This window comes from Marmota monax, unplaced genomic scaffold, assembly GCF_021218885.2.
Source record: "Marmota monax isolate L192 unplaced genomic scaffold, Marmota_monax_Labrador192_F-V1.1 WCK01_AAM20220418_F8-fsc00018, whole genome shotgun sequence".
Classification (NCBI taxonomy): Eukaryota; Metazoa; Chordata; class Mammalia; order Rodentia; family Sciuridae; genus Marmota; species Marmota monax.
This window is the reverse complement of record NW_026692201.1, coordinates 20882584-20906142: the sequence shown is the minus strand read 5'-3', so window position 1 is coordinate 20906142 and position 23559 is coordinate 20882584. Positions and strand designations below refer to the sequence as shown.

At 35.0% G+C, this 23559-nt stretch overlaps 2 protein-coding genes across 4 annotated transcripts in view; one reads left to right on the top strand and one right to left on the bottom strand.

The window, feature by feature from the left end:
* Window positions 1–5321, bottom strand: part of Slf1 (SMC5-SMC6 complex localization factor 1) — a 72293-nt gene extending 66972 nt beyond the window's left edge. The window contains exon 1 of one of the 3 annotated variants that reach the window (XM_046428649.2): window positions 5170–5321. Coding sequence is in view for 2 of the 3 variants with exons in the window: in XM_058574643.1 (XP_058430626.1) it covers window positions 328–384 (57 nt within the window). In the remaining variant the exon portion in view is untranslated. Of the gene's footprint in view, window positions 1–327; window positions 527–5169 lie in introns of those variants that run through there. The other 2 variants (XM_058574643.1, XM_058574638.1) reach the window with 2 other exon arrangements.
* Window positions 5322–5331: 10 nt separating this feature from the next.
* Window positions 5332–23559, top strand: part of Kiaa0825 (KIAA0825 ortholog) — a 372465-nt gene continuing 354237 nt past the window's right edge. Inside the window, exon 1 of the mRNA XM_046428642.2 lies at window positions 5332–5442. The gene's annotated coding sequence lies outside the window, so the exon portion shown is untranslated. The remainder of the gene's footprint in view (window positions 5443–23559) is intronic.

The window sequence follows — 23559 nt, the reverse complement described above, 5'->3', positions numbered from 1 at the left end:
TTATATAGGTGATATGTTCTGAGATATGGAAGATAGACAACTAACGTTTGGGAATCTTTTAATATAAGAAAGAAAGCAGATATATTATAAATATACCAGTGATATTTCTAGGAAAATCACAAATCTTTCTAGTACTTACTGGGAGGCAGGGTCCTTGAAGCAACCAAGCATACAATAAGGCCCTATCTTTATAGAAAAAGGGGAGGGAGCATTTATCTTATACATTTAAATGATTTTATCTGTAGTCAAAAATTTTTTAAATTATATACTACATGCCTAGTGATGAGTGTTTTAAAACTCTGTACAATAATTTTTAAATTTACTTACCTTAAACCATATATCATTGACAACCAAGGAGTGAATTATTGTGAACAGTGCTGGCATTTAGGCATAGCAAGCAACTGTTTCTGTGGAGTGGACTTTCCCAAAATATCTCCCACATGGGCCTATCCCTGATGCCTGAAATTCCTTTGCAGTTAGAGCCAGTCAGAAATGCAAATAAACTTATAGCACAGCAAGCATCATAATTGCAAAGCTTTTATTACACACTATTGTTTTAGGTCCTTTGAATTCTACACAATATAACATTTATCTGGGACATGTTTGAAGAAGGTGATGTAGAATATACTGAAAAGAGAATTCAGAGAAAAGTAGAGGCAACACTACAGATAAGAACACAAAGGTTTGGCTAGGATGAAAGAGCAGAATAAACTGTTGTGTGAAAAAGGAAAGTGCTGCAGAACAGAGAAGCAGCAATGCTTAAAGAGGTCTTTATAGAAAAAAAGAACATTATTTATAAAAATAAGGGTATATGTGTGTGTGTGTGTGTGTTTCGAAAATAGCCAGGTACAATGACACATGCAGATAATCCCACAGGCTGAGGCAGGTGTATCCCAAGTTCAAAGCCAGTCTCAGCAACTTATCAAGGCCCTAACTTGGTGAGACCCTGTCTAAAAATAAATAAAATGGGTAGGAATGTAACTCATTGGTTATGTGCCCTGAGTTCAACCCCTGGTACCAAAAAAGAAAAAAGAATAAAGAAAATAAAGCCATCTGATAAGTATTATAAATTAAATAAGAGACTTATTTTTTAAAAGTTAATTCACATATTTCTTAATTTACTTAAATTTGCTGATTTTGTCTTTTAGTTGTAATGAACACACCAGCGGACACACACCTGTAATCCCAGTGGCTCGGGATGCTGAGACAGGAGGATCAAAGCCAGTTTCAGCACCAGGGAGGCACTAAACAACTCAGTAAGACCCTGTCTCTTAATAAAACACAAAATAGGGCTGGGGGTCTGGCTCAGTGGTTGAGTGCCCTGGAGATCAATTCCAGATAACCACACCCCCCCGGAAAAAAATTAATTTTAATTCACTCACGCTTATTACAGAAAAATTAAAACAATCTCTAATTCCTTTACCTTGTAATACCACTATTAACATTTTCCCAGGATTGACTTTCACATTTCATGTGTGTGTGTGAAAAAAAATACACATAACAAAATTTAGATATGTAGTTCTATATTGTACTTTTATGTAAATTTTTATCATGATCATTTCCCATGCCACTTAGTATTCTTCATGGTTTTAAAGTCATGTGATGAAAACTAGTTGTCTCTCAATTTCATTATTTTAGAATGTAAGCTATTTTGATTTAAAATCTACTTCTATAGCAAATTAAAGAAAATTCCCTGAAATTTCCATCTTCTGAAAAACATACCAAGTGTTAAATGCAATCAATAATATTGCTGTGAAAGATTTTCATGACTTCCTTTACGAATAATATTTAGCTGGAAAAATAAACAAAGATGAGCTAAAACTGCAAAGATCAAAATATTATATCTCTGTTTTAACCAATATTGCAAAAGAGGGACATGTTACAGTACTCAAACTGTGAGTAAAATACTTCTACGCTGAACACTATGGTTTCAAGGAGAGTTTAAGAATTCTGGTCCCTCTTGGCCAAGGAGCCAAACTAGGCCCTTTGTTTAATTTCTTTCAGGGGGACTTTGGAATTGGTTTAACAGGTGTCTACTTCCTGCCCATCCTTCAAGGATATGATCTAAACATATTAATTATATGACAGCCAGTGATGAGACCTGGAGAGATGTTCTTACCTCAATGGCATTATTTGAGAAAGGAGCAGTCATTAGTCCCTTTGATGGTAAATTCAGCAGTACAGGAAGGAAACGGAGAATTAGCAACAAAGTGACTGTGGTGAGGAAGAAATGAGAGGCTGAGATAACAGAACCATTCAATCTATCCAATAGTGTATAGTGTACATGGTACAGGCTGGACTGGCAATGCTATTTTAGAGAAAAAGGTTTCATAATGAAGCAGGTTGAAAAAAGAACACGGAGGGCTGGGGATATAGCTCAGTCAGTAGAGTGCTTATCTTGCATGCACAAAGCCTTGGGTTCAATCCCCAGCACCCCCCCAAAAAAAAAAAAAAAAAAAAAAAGAAAGAAAAAAGAAAAAGAAAAAGGAACACAGTTCAGGGCAAAAAAATGGATGGACAGTAAATACTGGTCACTAAACCTGCTTAGGTGTCCTAGAAACTTTGGATTACTTAGGAGGAGGAGTATAATCCTAAAGCTGAACAAGCAGAATCTTTAAAAATTTATTTATTTATTTATTTATTTTGTAGCAAGGATCGAACCCAGAGGCACTTTAACCACTGAGCCCTATCCCCAGCCCTCTTCTATTTTTTATTTTGAGACAGGGTCTCCCTAAGTTACTGAGGTTGGCTTTGAATTTGCAGTCCTCCTGCCTCTGCCTACCAAGCCACTGGGATTACAGTCATGTGCCACTGCACTCTAATTTTTACAGAGGACCTACTGTGGTCTAAGAACTTCATCTGTTAACTGATTTCCTTCTTCACAGCATAAGTGCTATTTATCCTTGTCAAACAGATGAGGACACTGAGAAGTATTACTAATTAAGAATCTAAGGAGCTGGGTGCTTGCCTAGCCTGGACAAGGCCCTGGGTACAATCCTCAGCAACACCCCCCCCCACCACCACCACCACACACACACACACACATTACTAGTAAATCCGTAAACCAATATTCAAAGAAAAGCCTGTTTCTGCAAAAATGATATGACTTTTTTACAAAACCATCCTGACTCAAATTTCAGAATTTAGTCTGATATTCTTAACTGCATTATAATTTTAAAAAGCAATCCATTTTTCATAGCATGAAAGAAAGGCATGCTGCATAAAAGGAATCCACTACAAGGCTGGGGAGACATTAAGATCAGCAAAATTGAAAGCATATAAATATATTTATAAATTATTTTCTGGAAAATAATACCAATGCCTAAAATTTCACCATATTTCTATGAAAAAATCTGAAAAGTGTCATTATTTTTTCTTATTGGAAACAAAGTTTTTATAACTTTCTTCTCAAAATGAATTTGGGATCAATTAATCAAGGGATATTCAAATGGGTCTACTTTCTTATCAAAAATAACAACAGTATATCTTTAATTTCAAATTTTCTCAGAAAGTAAAAACTACATGTATTTAAAAGTTTCAGAGATATTTAATTTTAAGCAGTAATATTTCCTTATGTCAAAAAGTACCTACAACATTTTACAGCATTTATTTTCTACTAGTATATCCAAAGAGTCAAGAAACAGGTAATGTTCTACTTTAGTTATATTTTAAGACACAGGATTCTCCAGTGTCTTTAGATTTTATTATTCAGAACTTACACTGAATTGTTATTTTATTTACAGACTTTTAAATCACGAAAAAAGACTATCTTAGAATAATATAATCAAGATTTATATAACATTAAAAATATTGTCTAATTGATACCACTATACTTTTGGTTTTGTAAATATCAGTGTTTTAGGACATCGATGGAAATTGTGGATATCTAGAAGAAAATCTTTTAAAAGAGTTCTGAAGTTTGTGAAAAGTAACCACATTGCTCACTCTTTCAAAGACTTTCAAATTATTTATCCTTTCTGCTTTAGGAAAGCAAGAAATGTTAAATCACTTAATTGAACTTCACAGGCATTAGAAAATATGGACATAGAAAAGGGATGTAATAGAGGCTTATTTGCATTTTTGGAGGCCGTCTTTACAATAAATGTATTAAAACATTCAAGCATTTCAACACTGTAGCTGATTATGAATACACTGAATTAGTGTAGAATAAAATATCAGTTTATGTACTGAAGACCTGTAATATAGAGGTTTTGGCAAACTCTTCAAGGGGAACATCTTGCACATCAACATACTTCTAGGAACTGAGGCATAAGTGAGTAACACAAACCAAAAAGTCCACAAGGGGCAATGTCTGTCATACATATACTGTAAATCCAGTTTAAATGTCATTTCCAATGTTTCAACGGAAAATTTTTGTTTGTTTGCAGAGGATAGTCAATATTTGTCAAAAAGAAATTGAGGCCTTAAAAATCAAGCCCAATCTACCTTCTGGTTCAAATACTGATATCAATTTTTGTCAGTATTTAATCAGAGGCTTTAGAAGTGGAAGAAAGCTCCAGACATTCACTTAGTCTTGTTCCTAGCCTTCAGTCAGCTGAGAGGTAATTCCCAGGAAAAGGGATCCTCCCTTTAGGGCAAGGTGTATTTATGTTTGTTTAAAGGCCTTACAGCAGCTGCAGAGATAAGCTCTTTGACATGTGTTTAAAAAATCAACAAGGAAACAAAGAATGACACTATTTTCCTTGTCACAGGAAGGTAGGCCTGGAGGATCTCTACTACATTTACTGACGCTAAGTTATGGAAAGCAGCCAAGAATCTGGGATCAGGGTGAGGCGTCCCAGTTGGTTCTATGGAAACCAGAGATGAGGGCGGCCTAGCGCCTTCCCGGCGGGGGAACGAGCCGCGGAGCTGCGCAAGCAGGAGGCGAGGGGGGCACTCAATCCTGCACTGCAGAGAGGCGCTTCGCGAGGAGCTCGGGCGGAGCAGGGCCAGGTCTGCAGTTGCAGGCTACCAACGCGCCGCTGAGCGCAGCTAGTCGGGAGAGTGGGACGGAATCGCGACTGTGGAAAGCGCGAGAGCCAGGCGCTGCCACCGTTCAACCCAGTCCCTTCCCAGCTGGGGGCAGCAGAAACTTCGGAGGCACAGATTGGGACAAAACGTCCCCAAAGAGGCAGGGTAAACTGAGTCTTCCGAGGTGAGGCCCTTTACCTTCCGGCCGGAGTGTCTGGGCTGCTTTTCTCGGTTGGCGGCGGTAGCAGCGGCGTCGATTACCGCTGCAGCATTCGCTGCTTCACTAATCCGGGATCTGGGAAATAATTTCCCGCCGCGCGCTTGGCAGCCCCGGAAGAGGTTGTACCATTTCCGGGTGGTTGTTAGTGACGCTCTGGAGCGGTCGCCAGGGTGGTCTGAGGTAGTGCTGGGCTTGACTGTGGCCAGCTCGGGTTCGTTTCCGGCTTGGTACGTGCGGGAGGTAGGAGACTGGTAAGTGATTTTTGTGGGTTGTCTCTTGGACCTGTTTTTTTCCGACCAACTGGGGCTCAGTCAGCATCTCGGCCCGATCGAAAAGTGAGTGGGAGAGGGATAAAATTGGAGTCCCGTCCATCTCCGGGGCTCTTGACCATTCTTGAGCCTGGAAAAGGCCCTGGGATCCCTGCTTACCTTCTTCTTCACTTGCAGTATCTGTGTCCAACTTCGAGGCCATGGACAGTGTGTATCGCGACCCGGCTTAGTGCCGAGTCCTTACTTTCTCCATTGGCAGGGTTTGATCACCCTCGATTATGGAAAGCTGTGTTTCAATAGTTCTGAGATGCCAAGCCTGGGAAGGAGACTGTAGATTGAAGAGGACCTATTAGGTGCGGTTTGGAGAGTCATTACTAAACTAGAATTATTTGAACATTTCCGCTGCAGTTTGATTAGGTGAGGAGAATGGTCTCTGTTTTCATGGCTGCTGTGAACTAATGAGATAGAACAACAAGCTTATAATTTCATGTGTGGGCTTTAGATGGACGTTTTACCTTCTGTAAACTAGTGATTGGGAAATAGATGTACTTTTAGAAAGGAATGTGCTCCAGGCTTTTTCAATAATTTGGAACTCAGGGATGAACATCTAAAGTAGCCAAAATAGTTGTAAAGAGAAATTGCTTCTGACAAAGGGATAATGTGAGGAAAAGAGCTCATTTATTCAAGGATTTGAAAGATCTGGTGTAGTGAACCTTGGTAACTTCTCTTTTTGTGAGTAATGCAGTTTGTCCAGGTAAGTAGTTCTCAACACCTTATATTTCAGTAATCACCTTTTTTCCCCATTAATGGCAGCTCTCCCCCACTACAAAAAAAAAAAAAAAAAAAAAAAAAAAGAACCCATTCCATACTCCAGAATTCTAGGGAGTACTCTACCATATAGAAAAACACATTATGTTCTATTCAAAATCACATATGCATTATTCCCTTTTGAGAGTAATGCATCCATATTTAAGACAGCACATTGATCTTTTCTAACTTTCTGGTGGGTTAATAATTCAACCAATTTTTAAAATCTTCCCATTGACCCAAATATTGCCATTTATTTAATCATATGGTTTTTATCTCTCCTGTGGAATGAACTGTAAATTGTTGCATTGTGTGTTATTGTGTGTTATTTCCATATAGCAACTAGTTTTTATGCAGGCAAGTTATTTTATTTTTAATTCTTGCTCTCGATTTGTGGTTTTTCCATTCAAATTAATAAAGCCAACCATTAATACCACAAGTATCTATTGTCTTCCAGGAACTTTACATTTATAATTTTACTTAATGTCTAATTTAAAAATAAGATCAAGAAAAATCATCTCTAATTTGTAAACATTTTATACTGAGACTCAAAGAGATTGTGTTTTCCCACACATCATACATTTAAGTAGCACAGTTGAAATTTGTATCCCATGTAAACTTTGCTTCATTTTACTGTGTTCTATACTTTCTCTCATAATATAAACCTAACAGAATCATTTTTTTTTTTTACTCTCAAGCAAAATTGGATAAATAGTATATCAGATTTAGAAGTCAGTGTATAGCACAGGTTGAAGATAAAGGGATTTAAGGAGTTCATTCATTAACCTAGGTAATTTCCACATTTGAATAATGTGATTTCTATATTGATTATTGGCCCATTTTATCAACCTAAGTCAATCAAATGCCTACATTGTACATAAGCATAATACGTAGAACAAAAGCAAAAGATCTAGAGACCAATAGCATATTGGCAACTCTGAGTCAAAAATGTCAGCTGCTTCTGAGAGCAGCTTTTCACACACATAATTATTATTTAGTGATTATTAGCAAAACTTTTCTATTTTAGCTAAAAATTCTCAGAAACATGGTCGTTACTACACATGTTAAGGAAGTATGCCTAATTGAACCTGCCCATTCCAATATCCTATTTTATGTAGAGAACTAAAAATTTGAGGATTGGAAATTTGCTAAAATCTTGTAGAAATGACCAATGTTAGAAATGACAACTTAATTCTACAGAATATTTTGTTTCACAGAAAGACACACTATGTATGTACAAATAACATAAAATACTGATGTGCATTTGAGTACATTCCAGTGACTTAACCATGTGAAAGGTATATGCTTTTGCATATACCATAGGAAGATCTCAGAGATATTTTGCTTTCTGTCAAATTTGAGTCCTTAGGAAGGTTGAGATTGTCTCCATTGTTCATCATCTCGTACATACCATCTAGCACGTTTATTATGTGATTCCTTTTAAAAATGTTACTTATCTACCAAAAAGTGTTTGTATATGTATTGTTTAAAAGAAATTACCATGTAAATCAATGAATGCTTATTTATTGTTACTCACCTTGACCCTACAATGCTGTGTCCACTCCACATTCATTCATAAAAAGAAATATTGAGTGCTTACTTTCTGCTATGAAGTATAAGGTTTATTTCTCATAGCCCTGTTGGGTAAGTATTACTATCCTTTTATAGCTGAAAAAAGTGAGACAAAAGATAAGCTTTATAAATCATACTAGTTTATACACAGTCATTAAATGCCAGAGCTGTGATTTGAACCAATGTGTCTAACTCCAGAGGTCATAATTTTAACCACTTTGCTATACTTCCTCTAACTGGGTTTAATACTGGCTCAGTACAAACTGTATGCTAAAGGAAATTTATTTCTCTGGGAATCATACTTCTCATCTATAATGTAGGAATTTGATTAGATAATCTGTATTGTCCCTTCCACTTGTAAAATTCTCTAACTTTACTTGATTCCCAAGTATTACCTGAATAGGCCAACTCTAGCGTACTAGAGAAACTGTCTTCAGTGAAATTTACATGTATTTTTGTCTTCCCCTTTGGTTGACACAGTCATGTTTGCATAATGGAAAGAACAAGACCAGAATTGTAAAAATTCTCAGCCATTCTTTTTAAACAGCTTCTGATACTAATAAGTTACAGAACCTTTGTGAGTTTTCACATGTAAAATGGATCCACAGGATTGTTTTGAGAGTTAAGTGAGTTGATATATGTATATGTATGTATATATATGTCCTCAAACACACAGCCCAACATACAATTGCCATTAAATAAATATAGATTTTTTTTGTCCCTCAGTTTGTGAAGATAAAAGATTGGTGGATATAAATATGCTTTATAAATTAGACAAGGTAAAGAATCTTTTTACTTATCTACTAGGAGAGATAAATAGTTGTTATGTGAGGGACAATTTATAAACATCATTGAACACAAAACAAGATGGAATGCAGAGAAAAGAAATTTTGCTTCCAGGAGTACAGATGAGGAAAACTGGCTAATGATAAAGCTAAGGGTTAAAAAAAAAAAATGCCAAGTTTAGGACAAGCTATAGATAACAGTGTGGTCATATGAAAGATGTTAGGCTTTTCACAATAAGTAGTGATATATGTGTATAACCAGGACGGAGTGGAGGAGGGTGGAGTTGGCATTTTTTTATAATACCCATTTGTCTCAGAAATATTAAAGAATAAAAACAAATGGTATTTGTATTCTTACTTAACTCTCACAGCAAAAAGATAGATTAAGAGAATATCAAACTGCTGTCCTATTTTAAGAAATCTTCAGTAGCTGGAAGGCAAGTTCTCATGCCAAAGTTGTCTGATAGAGGAATTCCATGTGGTCACAGTACTGAATGTAATGTAAACTGTTAATAAAAAATAATGAACTGTGGTCACATTCCATGATTTAAAAATGTGTTTGCATTATTACTCTTGTATTTTACTGCCTGTGCCCAGCCCCTCCCACCTTTTAAGAAAAATACCATTCCCCTTTTGTTGTTTTAAATAAGTAATTATAGAGATCCATCAACACAATAAGTGCTTTTCAAATGGCAGTTTATGAATTAGCAATTAGGTGACTAGTAGCCTGCATTTTTGTTTCAGATATATGGATTCTCAGGATTTCAATGTATTTGTTACTGGGAATTACAGTAGAATTTGAAAACAAGTAATTCAGATTAACTTCTTTATTTTACACAGGAGATGAAAAAAGACCAAATAGGTGATTTAACTCATCCAGATAACTCTGGACACATGTGACTTGAGCCAGCTGCTTGGTCTTATGAGTCTAAATTTAGGACTTCCCAGAAATGGCTTCTTGTTTATTCAGGGCATCCCAGTTTGTTAATGTGATAGAACTTTTATGTCACTTTGATTAGTTGCTAAATTTTCTAAGTAGAGCTCTTCTCTGATTCTGGCTATTGGGTGCCAGAGAGTTCGTACATGTATGCTGAAGTTGTTTCTAGCAGTTAGCAACCAGGCTACTTCATCTGAATTTACTATTTTCCCTCCAAGGGGCACAGCTAATTCAACAGTTTAAATCTGGAGTTTACCTAATTTAAACTGAGGAGTGGTAGGAGCTCTTTTTGAGGAGCATTATCCTGATGACATCTTTATTTTTAGTAAAAAAGTTGGATAGTGTTTTGTGCTTCATTGGATCATGGCATTTCTTTATGTATTTTCCTTGCTTTTTAAAACTTCAGTTCACCAAGTATCTTTCACCTTTAAAATGAAGCATTGTAAAAAGGACTCAACACATGTAGCTACCTAGTAAATAGAGAAAGTGCAAGCTAAGAAATGAAGGCAGCCTCTAAAGATAGAAAATGCAAGGAGAGGACAGATTCTGTAGTTGCCAAAAAGCAATACAACCCTGTCACACACTCAGTTTTCATTTAATGACACTCATTTCAGCCTTTTCACCTGGACAACTGTAAGATAGTAAGTTTGTGTGGTTTTATACTGTATGGTTTGGATATGAGATGTCCTCCCAAAGCTCCCGTGGAGTACTCATTCAGAGGTGAAATGATTGCATTCTGAGAAATGTAACCTAATCAGTCTACCCTAGTGTCAATGGACTGACTGGGTGGTATCTGTAGGTAGGTGTGGCTGGAAGAGGTGAATCACTAATGGCATGCCTTGGAAGGTTTGTTCTTCACTGTGGCCCCTTCCCCACCCCTCTGCTTCTTGAACTTGTTATAAGCTGAGCTGCTTTCCTCCACTGGGCCCTTTCCCCATGTTGTGCTGCCTCCCCTGGGCCCAGAACAATGGAGTTGGTCATCTAATGACTGAGAACTCAGAAACCATAAGTCCCAAATAAACTCTCCTCCTCTAAATTGTTTTTGTTGGTGTTTTGGTCACAGCGATGAAAAAGCTAACAAAAAAATGTTACCTAGAAGTGGGGTTAGTGCTGATTAATCTTATCATGTGGTTCAGAAGCTTTTGGAAATGGTTTACAGCAGGAATTTGAAAAATATTAGAAAAGCCTTAGAATGTTGCAAGCAGAGCTTAATGGTCAATTCTGGTGGAAGTTCAAAAGAGCAAAATGCTGGTAGGAGTGCAGACTATGTTCATGAGGTTTCAGAGGGAAATGAGACTTTATTGGGAATTGGAGTAGAGGCCAACTTATATTACATCCTGGCAAAGAACTTTTCTACCTTTTTTTTAATTTTTTTTTTTTTTTTAGTTGTCAATGGACCTTAAATATTTATTTATTTACATGCAGTGCTGAGACTGAATTTGAAGGTAAGGGCTTAATTAATCTGGCAGAGGAAATTTCAAGGCAGCGCAGCATTTACTTAGGGTCGTAGATATTGCTGGTAGCATTTACTGTGAAAATCAGGAGCAGAAAGCAGAGCTAAAGGATTTTAAAATTTTTCAAATTTTTTTTTTTTTTTTTTTTTTGTCCAGAAAAGTGCATATACAGCTGGGAACAAAGAGTACTTATTGAAGAGATTACAGCTCCTAAAGAGATGTTACCCAGAAACAATAGAAAAAAATACTTTGAGGGCATCTCAAGACCATATCTACTGCAGACTCAAGGGTTTAGGAGAAAAAATTTCTTTGAGAAGGAATCATGGGGGTACCCTGATTATGAAGAGGGACCCAGGACTTTGTTTCACCATGCACTACCCAGGCACTCAGAGGCTGGTACAGCCATTACACTAGGGTGCCCAGGTCCTCTGCAAACTGGTGGCAAACCTTGGTGTTCATGTTGTCCTGGTTCTACAGGAATGCAAGATGTTGAAGTTAGGGGTCATGGAGGCTTCCACCCAGGATTCAAAGGCAGGCCTTGGAGGCTAGGCAATGTGTAGCAGGGTTGGAATCCCTGCAGGCTGTCCATGAGAGGACCATGCATGAAGCTGTAATGGTAAAGACAAAGCTGGAATAGAGGCCTCAGGAATCAAGAGATGACAGTAACGTGGACTGTACCAAGAAAAGCAGCTGGCTGTGAATAGAGTCAGGCTAAAAGAGAGCTCATGTAAGCTGTAAGCAAGCACCCAGGGCCAGGGCTTCCCAAACTCTTTGGAGAGAACATCTTACAGCCAAGTATTCTAGATGATGTACTAAGAGTTACCTCCAAAGTTACCAGATCCCTTTGCCTGGATGAGCTTCAGTCTTGCTTTGGCCCTATCCTTCTTGCTACTTTGGAATGGGAATGTTTACTCTGTGCCATTGTATATTGGATACATGTAACTTGCTTTAGATTTTTATAAAGGCTCATAGCAAAGAGTTTGACTGGCATCTCAGATAAGACTTTGGAGTTGGATTTTTAGATATTACTAAAACTGTTAAGACTATGGGACTCTTGGAAATGAACTAGATGTATGTTTCATTGTGAGATAGACATGAGCTTTTGGGGACCAGGGGAAGAATGTTATGGTTTGGATATGAGATATCTTTCCAAAGCTCCTGTGTTTCTACAGGAATATTCGTAGTTGAAAGAATTGAATAGTGAGAGTTATAACCCAATCAGTCCATCCTACTATATGGTAACTGTAGGCAGATGTAGTGTGGCTGGAGATGGTGGGTCAACAGGGGCGTGCTCTAGATGGGTGGTTCTTTCTATAGCCCTGTCCACTCCCTTTCTCTCTGCTTCCTCAGTGCCAGGAAGACAGCAACTTCCCTCCATGATATCCTTCACCCATAATGTGCTATTTCACCTTGGATCCAGAGCAATGGAGTCTACTGTCTGCAGACTGAGACCTCTGAAACCTCCTCTAAGTTGTTCTTGTTGAGTATTTTGGTTACAGCAATGAAAACCTAACTAACCAAGAAATGTGTGGTTATTTATCATAACAAATAGAAAACTAAAACTTCTAATACATTGGGGGATTCATTGATTTGTCCTAAGGCATCCTGGCTTTTGGACTATGTGCAACTCCCAACCTAGCAAAACTGACCTATAATGTCTTATTATGATAAAAATAGTTTTAACCTTGCAGATCACCTGAAAGAATATCGGGCGTCTCTAGATGACATTTTGGAGTCTCAATTTAACTTTTTATTTGTATTTCCTCTGTGCCAGCCCCTAGCCTAGGAACTGGGATGTCGAAGTAAAGAAGGTGCAGTTCTGTTTTAAAATATGTAGTCTAGAGAGAAATTATTGATGAAAGGCAGCACAGAATGACAGTTGCCCAACTGAGTTATATTCAGGCTGTGGTAGTAACAATCAGTACACATTGGAGAAGGAAAGAAGCTTAATCCTTAGCTTCATGTGCTTTCAGTCTAGTAGAAGAAATCATAAAAAATAATTATAAAATGGAAAGTAAAAGTAGGAAATAACCCCGTTGACACCAACTGGTATGAGGACTTCTTTTTCACCATATCCTTCCCAGCACTTGTTGTTATATATATTTTGATTTTAGTCATTTTAGTTAGTTGTTGAATAGCAATACTTCCCAACTTAACCTATAGATTTCATGTGATTCCTAGATCCATATCAAAAACAAGATAAAACTCATATAGATTTTTTTATCTTTCTGTGGTGATGTGGATCACTCAGGGCCTTATACATGCTAATTATGTGGTCTTCATTTGCAGTTCTCTAATAATCAGTGATGCTAAGTATCATTTCATATACTTATTGGCCAAGTATATATCTTTGGAGAAATATCTATTCAAATCCTTTTGTCATTATTAAATTGATGATTTGTTTTTATTTTTGAGTTGTAATAATTATTTACATATCTTGGGATACATGATTTCCAAATATTTTCTCACATTTTATAGCATACCTTTTCACTTTCTTTTTGTCCTCTGAAACACAAAATATTTTTTCTCTAGTACTAGGAATTGAACCCAGAGGTGCTCTACCACAGAAATATATCCTCAGCCCTTTTTTATTTTTCATTTTGAGACAGAGTCTTGCTAAATTGCCCAGTCTTTTAAACACCTGAGTAGCTGGAATTGTAGGCCTGTAGCACCAAAAAGTTTAATTTTAATAAGGTTTAATTTATCTCCTTTTTTTTTTTTTTGTTACCTCTGCTTTTGGTGTTATATCTAAGAAAACTTTACCGAATACAAGATTTAGAAGATTTACACCTATAATTTCTTCTAAGAATTTTATGTATTTTAGTGCCTATATTTAAGTCTTTGATCAATTTTGAGTTAAATATGTCTCTTGTGAGGAAAGAGTCCAACTTCAATCTTTTGCACATTGATATTCAATTCTCTTTTTTAGTTTATTTTGAGAATTCTCAGTATTTTCTATATAAAGATCATTTTGTCTACAAATAATAATTGTATTTATTGCTTCACATTCTGAATACCTTCTTTTACTTACTTTTGTTGGCTAACTGTCTTGGCTAGAACTTCCAGGGCAATGTTGTATAAAAGTGGTTAAAACCCAGCAATTTTATCTTGTTTTTGATCTTAAGAGACAAAACTTTCAGTCTTTCAACATAATTTTTATAGCTTTGGGTTTTTGGAGATGCCCTTTATTGGGTTGAGGAAGTTCTCTTTTATTCCTACTTTGTTGAATGCTTTTATCATGAAATTTTGTTGAGTGTTTTTATCATGAAAGAGTGTTGGACGTTAACATTTTTTTCTGCATGAATTTATATCTTGTATTTTTGTCCTTTAATATTTTAATAAGGTGTTTAAACTTTTTACTTTCCTAGGGTAAATCTCAATTGGTCATGGTGTATAATTCTGTTTATGTATTGCTGTTTTCAGTTTACTATTATTTTGTTGAATATTTTTACCACTATAAAAGATATTGGTCTATAGTCATCTACTTTTTGTCACCAGTGTAATTAGTACTAGATTCAGAGAATTAGTTGAGAAGTATTTCCTTCTCTTGTTTTCTAGAAGAATTTTTGAAAATTTTTTTAATTCACCAGTAGAGCCATTTTGCCCTAGCATTCTCTTTGTGAAAAAATTTTTATATTTTTAATTCAATCTGTTTACTTGTGATATGTCTTAGGCTCTTCTGTGGTACTATAACAGAATGGCACAGACCAAAGTTATTAGCAGAAATTTATTAACTTACAGTTCCAGAGCCTGAGAAGTTAAAGATCAAAATGCTAGCATGTCACCAAATTTATTCCTTGATGGAAGAGCAAAGAGAGCAAAAGGAAATGAAACTCATGTTTTAATAAGGAAACCACTCCTACAATTAGAGCATTAATTCATTCACACTTATTAAAAGTCCTACCTCCCAAAACTTCTTAATTAGGGATCTGGTGTCCAACACATGAACTTTGAGGAACTGTATTCAAACCCCAAAAAGTCTTTTTATTTTTCTAATTATCTTGAATTAAATTCAGTAGTTTTATCTTTCTACAGATTTGTCTCTTTGTCTGGGTTGTGTACTTTGATGATATATAATTATCTGTCGTATCCCCTTAGAATCTGTTTTAATCCATTAATATCTTGCCAGTCTAGCTAAATTTCTGTCAATTTTGTTGATCTTTTCAAAGAATCAACTTAGATTTCATTGATTTTTTTTCTCTATTGTTTTTCTATTCTTTTATTTTCAACCTAATCTTCATTGTTTCCTTCCTTCTCCCTGCTTTCAGTTTGTCTTGTTCTTCTTTTTCTAAGCTCTTAAAATAGAAGATTAGGTTATTGATCTCAGATATTCTTTTAAGATATGCATTGTATACTGTCAGACTAAATTTTAAAAAGAAAAATCCAATCATGTGTTGCCTATAAAAGATACATCTTGCTGGGCACAGTGGTGCATGCTCAGAATCCCAGTGCCTCTGGAGGCTGAGGCAGGAGGATCACAAGTCCAAAGCCAGCCTCAGCAACATAGCTAGACCTTATCTCAAAAAATAAAAAGGACTGGGGATGTGGCTTAGTGTTTAAGCACTCCTGGGTCAATCCCTGGGAAGAAGAAGAAGAGGAAGAAGGTGGAGGAGGAGGAAGGAGGGGGATGAAGAGGGGGAGGAGACAAAAAGATAGGTGATAAGGAAAAGAATAAAAAAATGAATTTCTTTCAAACAGCAGTCATAATTAAACTGGATTTGCTGTGGGCTGGGGTTGTGACTCAGTAGAAGAGCACTCACCTAGCACCAGTGGGTTTGATCCTCAGCACCATATAAAAATAAAATAAAGGTATTGTGTCCACCTACAACTAAAAAGTATATATTAAAAAAAGAAACTGGAGTTGCTGTATTAATATTAGACAAAATAAGCTTTAAGAAATAGTATTTGAGGGGTATTTCATAATGATACAAATGTCAATACATCAAGCTTATTTTACTGAGAGCACAGTATTAAAAACTATAATTGTTGAATTGTCTATAGCACAGTATTAAAAACTACAATTGTTGAATTGTCTATTTCTTTTTCCAATTCTCTCATTTTTGCTCCACTGATTTTTAATGCTGTTGTTAGGTATATATATAATTACATCTTCCTCATGTACTCACCCTTTTATCATTTGAAACATCCTTTTTTCTCTAACTACTTCTTGAATCTCATTTTGTCTAATATTAATATAGCAGTCCAACTTTATTATGATTATTGTTTGCAATACAATATTCTTCCATTCTTTTATTTATACCCTATCTTGTGTCTTTGAATCTAAGATGTATGTTGTATAAACAACACATGGTTGGACCTTTCCTTTCTATTTGGTCTGGCAGTCTTTGCCTATTGATTGAGGTATTTACACCATATACATTTAATGTACTTATTGCTATTGTGTGAAGTTTACATTTTTCATTTCAATTTAGTTTCATATTATCCTTTTTGTCCTTTCTTGACTGCTTCTTTTGTATTAAATATACTTAGTATACACAGATTCTAATTTCTGTGTTAACCTTTTAAAAAGTTTATTTAGTGTTTCTCTTGAGAATACAATCTACATCTTAATTTACCACAAACAGCTTCATGTGAATCAACTTTAATAAAATGTAGGAAATTTGCTGTAATATAGTTCCCTTCCCTTTTTCCTATTTCTGTCATATATATTAGATTTGCATATATTGTAAACCAAACAATTAATTGATGGGCTCTCTGTCATCTATATGTGTGTTACGTGTATATAGAATTGAATGAGAATAAATGAGAAATAAGTATCATAGAATCTTAATTAATCCACATAATTACCAGTTCTGGAGCTCTTTATTTTTTTATTGTATAATTGAGTTACAATTGGTGTATTTTCTTCAGTATCTCTTTAAAGGTAATTCTGAATCTTTATTTTAATTCTTTTTAAAGGCAATGGCTTTATTTTACTTTCAGTTTTAGATTGATTATTTGAATTGTATTTTTTTTTTAGAATTTCTCATTCCACTATTTTCTGGTGTCCATTGTTGCCTCTGAAAAGTTAGCTGTTGTTAATCATGTTGATGTTTATATTTTTATTGTGCTTTGTTCATTTGGAGGGTAATTTCCCTAAATTAAATTTTTGAAATTTGTCTCCCTTGTCATGTGTGACTATTGATGTCTCTCTGTTTAAAAAACAAAATTTTTTTTTTGATGGAGGAAAGGAGGAGAGTTATACTTGGGATTGACCACAGAGCCTTTTAAATACTTGCTTTTAGTTTTACATATGGTTTTCTAGGTTATACATAAGGTGTGTTGAAGGAAGGGAAGTGTACGTTGGACAGTAGTTGTGCTTAAATACTTCAAGTCAGTAATTCATTCTCTGCTCATGGATCTCTGTATTGATAAGAGAAAGACATTTCAGGGCTGGGGATGTGGCTCAAGCGGTAACGTGCTCGCCTGGCATGTGTGGGGTGCTGGGTTCCATCCTCAGCACCACATAAAAATAAAGATGTTGTGTCCACCGAAAACTAAAAATAAATATTAAAAATTCTTTCTTTTTCTCTCTCTCTCTCTCTCTCTCTCTCTTAAAAAAAAAAAAGAGAAAGGCATTTCAAATTTCAAGTGCAGACTGTATTCAGGTGTTACTGAGCTTTTACTTTCTACTATGCCCTTTTCATCTCTGGCATGTAATTATTCAGCCTTAGGGTTGGCCCAGAATACAAGGTCATCCTTGTTTATCTCTGGTCCCCATTGCCTACATTCTAAGTCTCAACCAAGAATATGCTTCTCTCAATTAGGATCATTCATGTTTGCCCTCTCCCAAGATCATTTATTCCACTGACCACTGCAAGGTTTGGGCATCATGCATTAAGTGTGCCCCCTTTGACAATTTCAAATAAGCTCTTCTCTGAATTAGAAGAACCTGTGCTCTGAATAGGTTGTGGTTGGTGGTGACAAGAGTAGCCCCAGGCCAGCATATAATAAAGTCTGGCTGTTTTTACCTAACAATTAGCAGTTTTTCAAATTAAATTTTTTAAAAATTTTTATACTCATATGTTCAAATTTTCAAATTTTACTGATAAAATTTGCTGTGGAGTAAATAGCATTCTAAAGTAAGTGAAAGGCCAGAATGGGACCAACTTTTTGGGGGGACATCCATATTCATACTACCTTTCCTACTTTTCTAGACAGTCAATTTATTTCTTTGAATATATCACTTATCTCATTTATTTATTTACTTTACCCACAGTTAAAAATTTAACAATAGAAAAGGAAAAAACAAAAAAAGTAGTTACATGTATAAAAGGTGGGGAAGGGAAGTTCAGTGTTTCTTGGACAAACCTTCAACTGATTTTGATTTTTAGTATTCACACATCTGTCACAGATACCAAAGCACAAAGCACTCCTTTAACTGCAGCTCCCTCAGCACACATTCTTGTGAGCTTTTCTGTCTCTTTCTTCTAGGACTATTCTTACATCTGTCTTACCCTATATAATTTGTATTGATGACTCTCTTCTTTGTTGTAAACGTACACTTCCCTTCCTTCAACACACCTTTTTTTTTTTTTAATCTACTTAAAGAGATATATCAGGAACAAAAGAAAAAATATGCTGTTTGACCTTCCTACTTGCTGTGGTTTCAATATAGGTTGTTGTTCAATATAGGTTGTTGCTACCAAAACTTCACATTAAGGCTTGGTCCCGAGGTCAGCAGTATTGGAAGCCTAGTGAGAGGGGTATGGGTCATGGGAGAAGGGCCTTGTGAATTAATCAATGCTTCTTTGTCCTTTTGCCATGAGGTATTCACCAGAGGCTGAGCAGATACTAGTACCATGCTCTTGAACTCCCCTCCCCCACACTTCAGAACTGTGAGACAAAAATCTCTTTTCTTTATAAATTATCCTGTGGCAGGTATATTCTGTTATAGCAATAGAAAACAGACTAAGATGCTAACCAAAAACTTTGTGCACCTATTTTTAAATGGCTGAAAATAGTGGGTACATGCTCTCTTCTATCCTGTTTCTTCTTGTTTTGTTTTGTTTTTCAGTGCTGGAGATTTTTTTTTTTTTTTCTTACAAGTACAGGGCCTTGCCTATTGATAAGCAAGTGCTTTACCACTGAGCTGCATTCCCACCTCTTGAGTTCTGTTTTGGTTCTCCTTTTAAACATTTTCTACATTGCTATCCTTCTTTATCATTGTTGTTTATAGTTCATTATGGACATGTTTTTAAAGAAGCAGTTTATTTTTTATTATTATAATGGTTATTATTTTAGTATATTCTACCAGCACTCATACCTCCTTTACCAGGTAACAACATTGACAGTTTATGGAATAGTAAGTTTAACAAATATTTTGGATAAACATCAAAAATCTTATATGTACATGTATAAAAAAGGAAAGGTTTTGCAAGGAGATATTATTTTCAACATTCAAAATATGAAGTACCTAGGAATAAATATAACATATCAAGAGATATAAAACTCCCATAGGAAAAATAGTATTATTGTGTGACAATAAGACCTCAATAAATATATAATACGCATAGCTTGAAAAACTCAATGTTGTGCAGATGCTGAATTGATCAATACAATCTCAATCAAATTATTAACTGTCATCCTTATGGTGAGAAAAGGAAAATACTTGACAAGAGATTTTAAATTTTTGTGGAAAAGCAAAAGATCAATAGCCAAGAAGACAAATAGTATACTTTGATGTAGAGAAAGACCAATAAACTGGCGGAATCTTATTAGTGTAAGTGAAGGCTGTGGACTACAACATTGGTGATATTACTTAAAATCTTGTTAGAATATAGAGTTCAGGACTGAACCTAAAGCAACTTAATCAGAATCCATTTTTAGCAAGATTTTCAATTATCTTGAGCATTTTCTGCACATACAAAGATGTATTTAAAATAATAGATATTAATGAGTATATTTAAATAATATAAAAGTCATGACACAAACACCTGATGACAGAATCCAGGAATCTCTTTTAAACAAGGTCACCCAGAAAAGTGGAAAAGGTAGGGCAATTAGTAATTAGGTAATCAAATTGGAATCATTAGTTTTATATGGTACAACCATTTCTTTAGAAGTGGTCAATTTTTAGCAAAATGAAGGAATGTTTTAAATATTTTTCCAGGTGCCACTGTTATATATGTGCCTACGAGGTATGGTCCCTCTTGTTTATAAGCTTTCCTTAGGGACTCCAACTTCAAGATATCTTTATGTATTCCCAGAATACACATCTTTATTAATTCTTCATAGCTCAAGCCTATAAGTCATACTCTACCAATGTAGACTATTAATGTGGTGTGCCCTCTTCCTCCACTATGGCAGTGATAAAGGTTTGTCCCATTATTTTATAGGTATATTTTATGAATTTTGGGAAAAAAACTGCTGAAGATATTAAAAGAAGGAACAGTTCTATTACTGACTCATAGGAAAATAATATTCTTCCTGATTAAGATTAGATAACCAGCTCATTCTTAAGAGTCTTCTGAAATAAAATTAAGTGAGAAATGTTTTTCTTAATGTTTTGAATATTTTGTACTCTACCTCCTGAGTTTCCTTGAAGGCTTCTATAATTCTATTCCTTTGGCCTCTAAGAGAATACAGTTAGCACTTTCCTTTAGGAAGTTAGTGTGCCAGCCAGCTGTCAGCCTTATGATACACCTGATCTCCAATGTCAGGGGAAGCACAATTCAATTTTAAACCAAGTTTTCTGCATGACAGTGCAGCAGGGCTGCCAGCATCTCTCTTTATGTCCCTTTCTTTGAAATTTCCCCTTCTACACACACAGTATACTTTTATTTTTAAATCCTTTGTGTGAGATGAAACCTCCACTAACTGACTTTACTTGTCTTTAGTTAAAAATCAATGAATTGAATAAAATAATCCGTATTTCTGTTATCCTTTCTCATTTCTAGAAAATAAAATACTGCTGCTTGTTTAACTTGTGACTTGTCTAAACATGTTGAAAGCACTGACTATAAGGCATAACACTCAGGCTCTGAAAGGGAACTGTGACAAGTTCAGTCAAAAGGGAAAAGAGGAATAATTTATAAAAGGCGCTGCAGATAATGATGCCAGCCAGTTATTTTAAAATGCATCCATCTCACCTTTTAATGAATTAGATTTGTCAACAGCAAATGTTTTATGCACTACTTCTAATAAAAGTGGCACACTAGGAATGCAATGCTTTGAGGTTGGCTTCTTCAAAGCTTTAGAGTATCTTCAATTCAAAGATATTTTTTAAATAATAGATATTAAAAAGTATATTTAAATAATATTAAGGTTGTGACACAAACACCAAGTGACAAAATTCAGGAGTTTCAAAGCAGAGGCTGACATGCCATCACTATTTCACATAGTTACTGCTTTTTAAATTAGGAGGATAACAGACTGATTTGGGGATTTTGTGTCAGTTTAACTTTAAATTCTCTTGTTGTTTTGGTTGGTGTCACAACCTTAACGTCAACTTTTCAAATAGGTTCCTACATTTCCTTTGGTTTGGGGTCATTAAAAAATGCATATGATAAATCTAAGAGGCATAAATAGGTCACACTGAAGTGGAATTCCTTGCTTCCCTGGAGTTAAGACACAGCTAATACCTGAATTGTAAGTGGAAAAAGTTAACTCAGGCATTTTAAGTAAATTTTTGTTTTTCAGGTATTTGATTCCAAAAAAATGTGAACCCAAACAATAAGACATGATGTTGGTATAATCCTGTTCACATTCTGTTCTTCTTATACCCTTAATCCTAATAATTTGATATCCTTCATTATTGTCTTTTTAAAAATATTAAGAATCAATATCAAAGATGAGGCAATGCTTTAGAAAGGACCCTGTGGCTGTTGTTAAAACAGAATTTGCTCGGGTACTATGGTTTAGTGTGCCAAAGTAGCTAGTTCATTGAAGCTGTATTAGCCTGTCCCAGCCTTCTCCTGTTCTAAGAACACTATGATTAACTGGCTACAGGCTCACCAAAAATAAACAAATAAATAAATAAGTAAATAAAGACTCACAGTTCCCACAAATGATATTTCTTTTCACTAAAAGCATAAGTTTCATTTCATTTGAACAATACTTATTTGATGTAGTTGAGTACAAGTGAATTTTATAAACTTCCAAACTTAGTTCTTCAAGTAAAGCATTTTTATGCAGATTTGAGGGGTAGTAAACTCTTATTTATTTTATTATTTTTTAATTAACATTTGTCTCAGAAAGCAAAACAAAGTAAATAAAATATGATGAGTGGAAAATTAAAAAGAAATATTAGTATCACACCAGACATTAAGGGAACTTCCAAGAATATACCTAACCCTAATCTGCAAGAAGAGAATGGCAGAGAAAATGTACTTACTCAAATTGTTCCTTTTCTTTGATTCTTACCTGACGTGATCTTATGGGGCAGGTAGGTCATACATACCTGTGCTGAATCTAGCTTTAATTTAGAAAACAAAATGTAATAGAATTTGTTCCCAATTTTTTAAATTACTTGTGTTAAAAAAATAAAAAATGAAAAGGCAGGTTTTTTTTTTGTGTGTGTGTGTGTTTAACCTTTTCTTGCTGACTTTTAAAGATACCCACAAAACAAAAACAGTTCATAGTTCTCAACTCCTCCCTGACTGAACCACCAAGTTTTACCCTCTCTGGGTTTTATCAATGCCTAGGAGAACATTAATCTTTATTTTCTAATGTGTTCCATTCCTTCTCTGTCTTTATTTTTCAATCATTGTTGAATTTGATAAATTTCTTACAGTTTTCATTTGAGAACATGTTATGATATTTTATCTTTACTTTTTCTACCCCTAGTTTCTTTCTTATAATATCATTTTTAAATTGTCAAAATTCTAATATTATTATTCTTTCTAAACCCTAGTCTTCAAAAGCAAGAGGTAATTATTCTGTATCTCATAGCGATTTTAAAATATCTACAGTTATCTTAAGGATTTGTTAAATCCTTCTAACCCACTTAAGCTATAGCAGTACTCTTCCTTGAACAAATTTTTAACATCATTGTTATTGTTCATACTAATCCTACATAAAAATCCAACATAAAAATGAAAAATTTAAAGCAAAAATCGCTGTGTCTGAATTCAAAGAAAGTTATTCAAATAAGTGAATTGGAACACAGTATGTACCTGCATCATGAAAAAAATCTTCTGGCCTATAAACAAGTTATGCTACTTAAATATCTTACACTATGCTGGCTTCATGCAAATTTATTAGAGCAGTTTCAGATTTATGTATTTAATAAAAGTAAGTAGCAGATCTAACTATTTAATATCCTTCAATGCACTGTGTTCTAGGTGACTGCTTGGAAAAGAATCAATGACATATTATTTAGTATTTCTGCTAGATTGAATCATTTCTATAAATTACTTTTCTAAGGATATAATATATGATTTCAATATTTTTCATTTATGCCAAGGTATAACATTTCTTGAGTTTTACATGACAGGGACTGTTCCAGGTACTTTCTACAGATTATCTCATGTAATCCTGATAACAATCCTTAGTGATCTTCCTCTTTTACAGTTGGGACAGAGGTATACAAAGAGATTACATT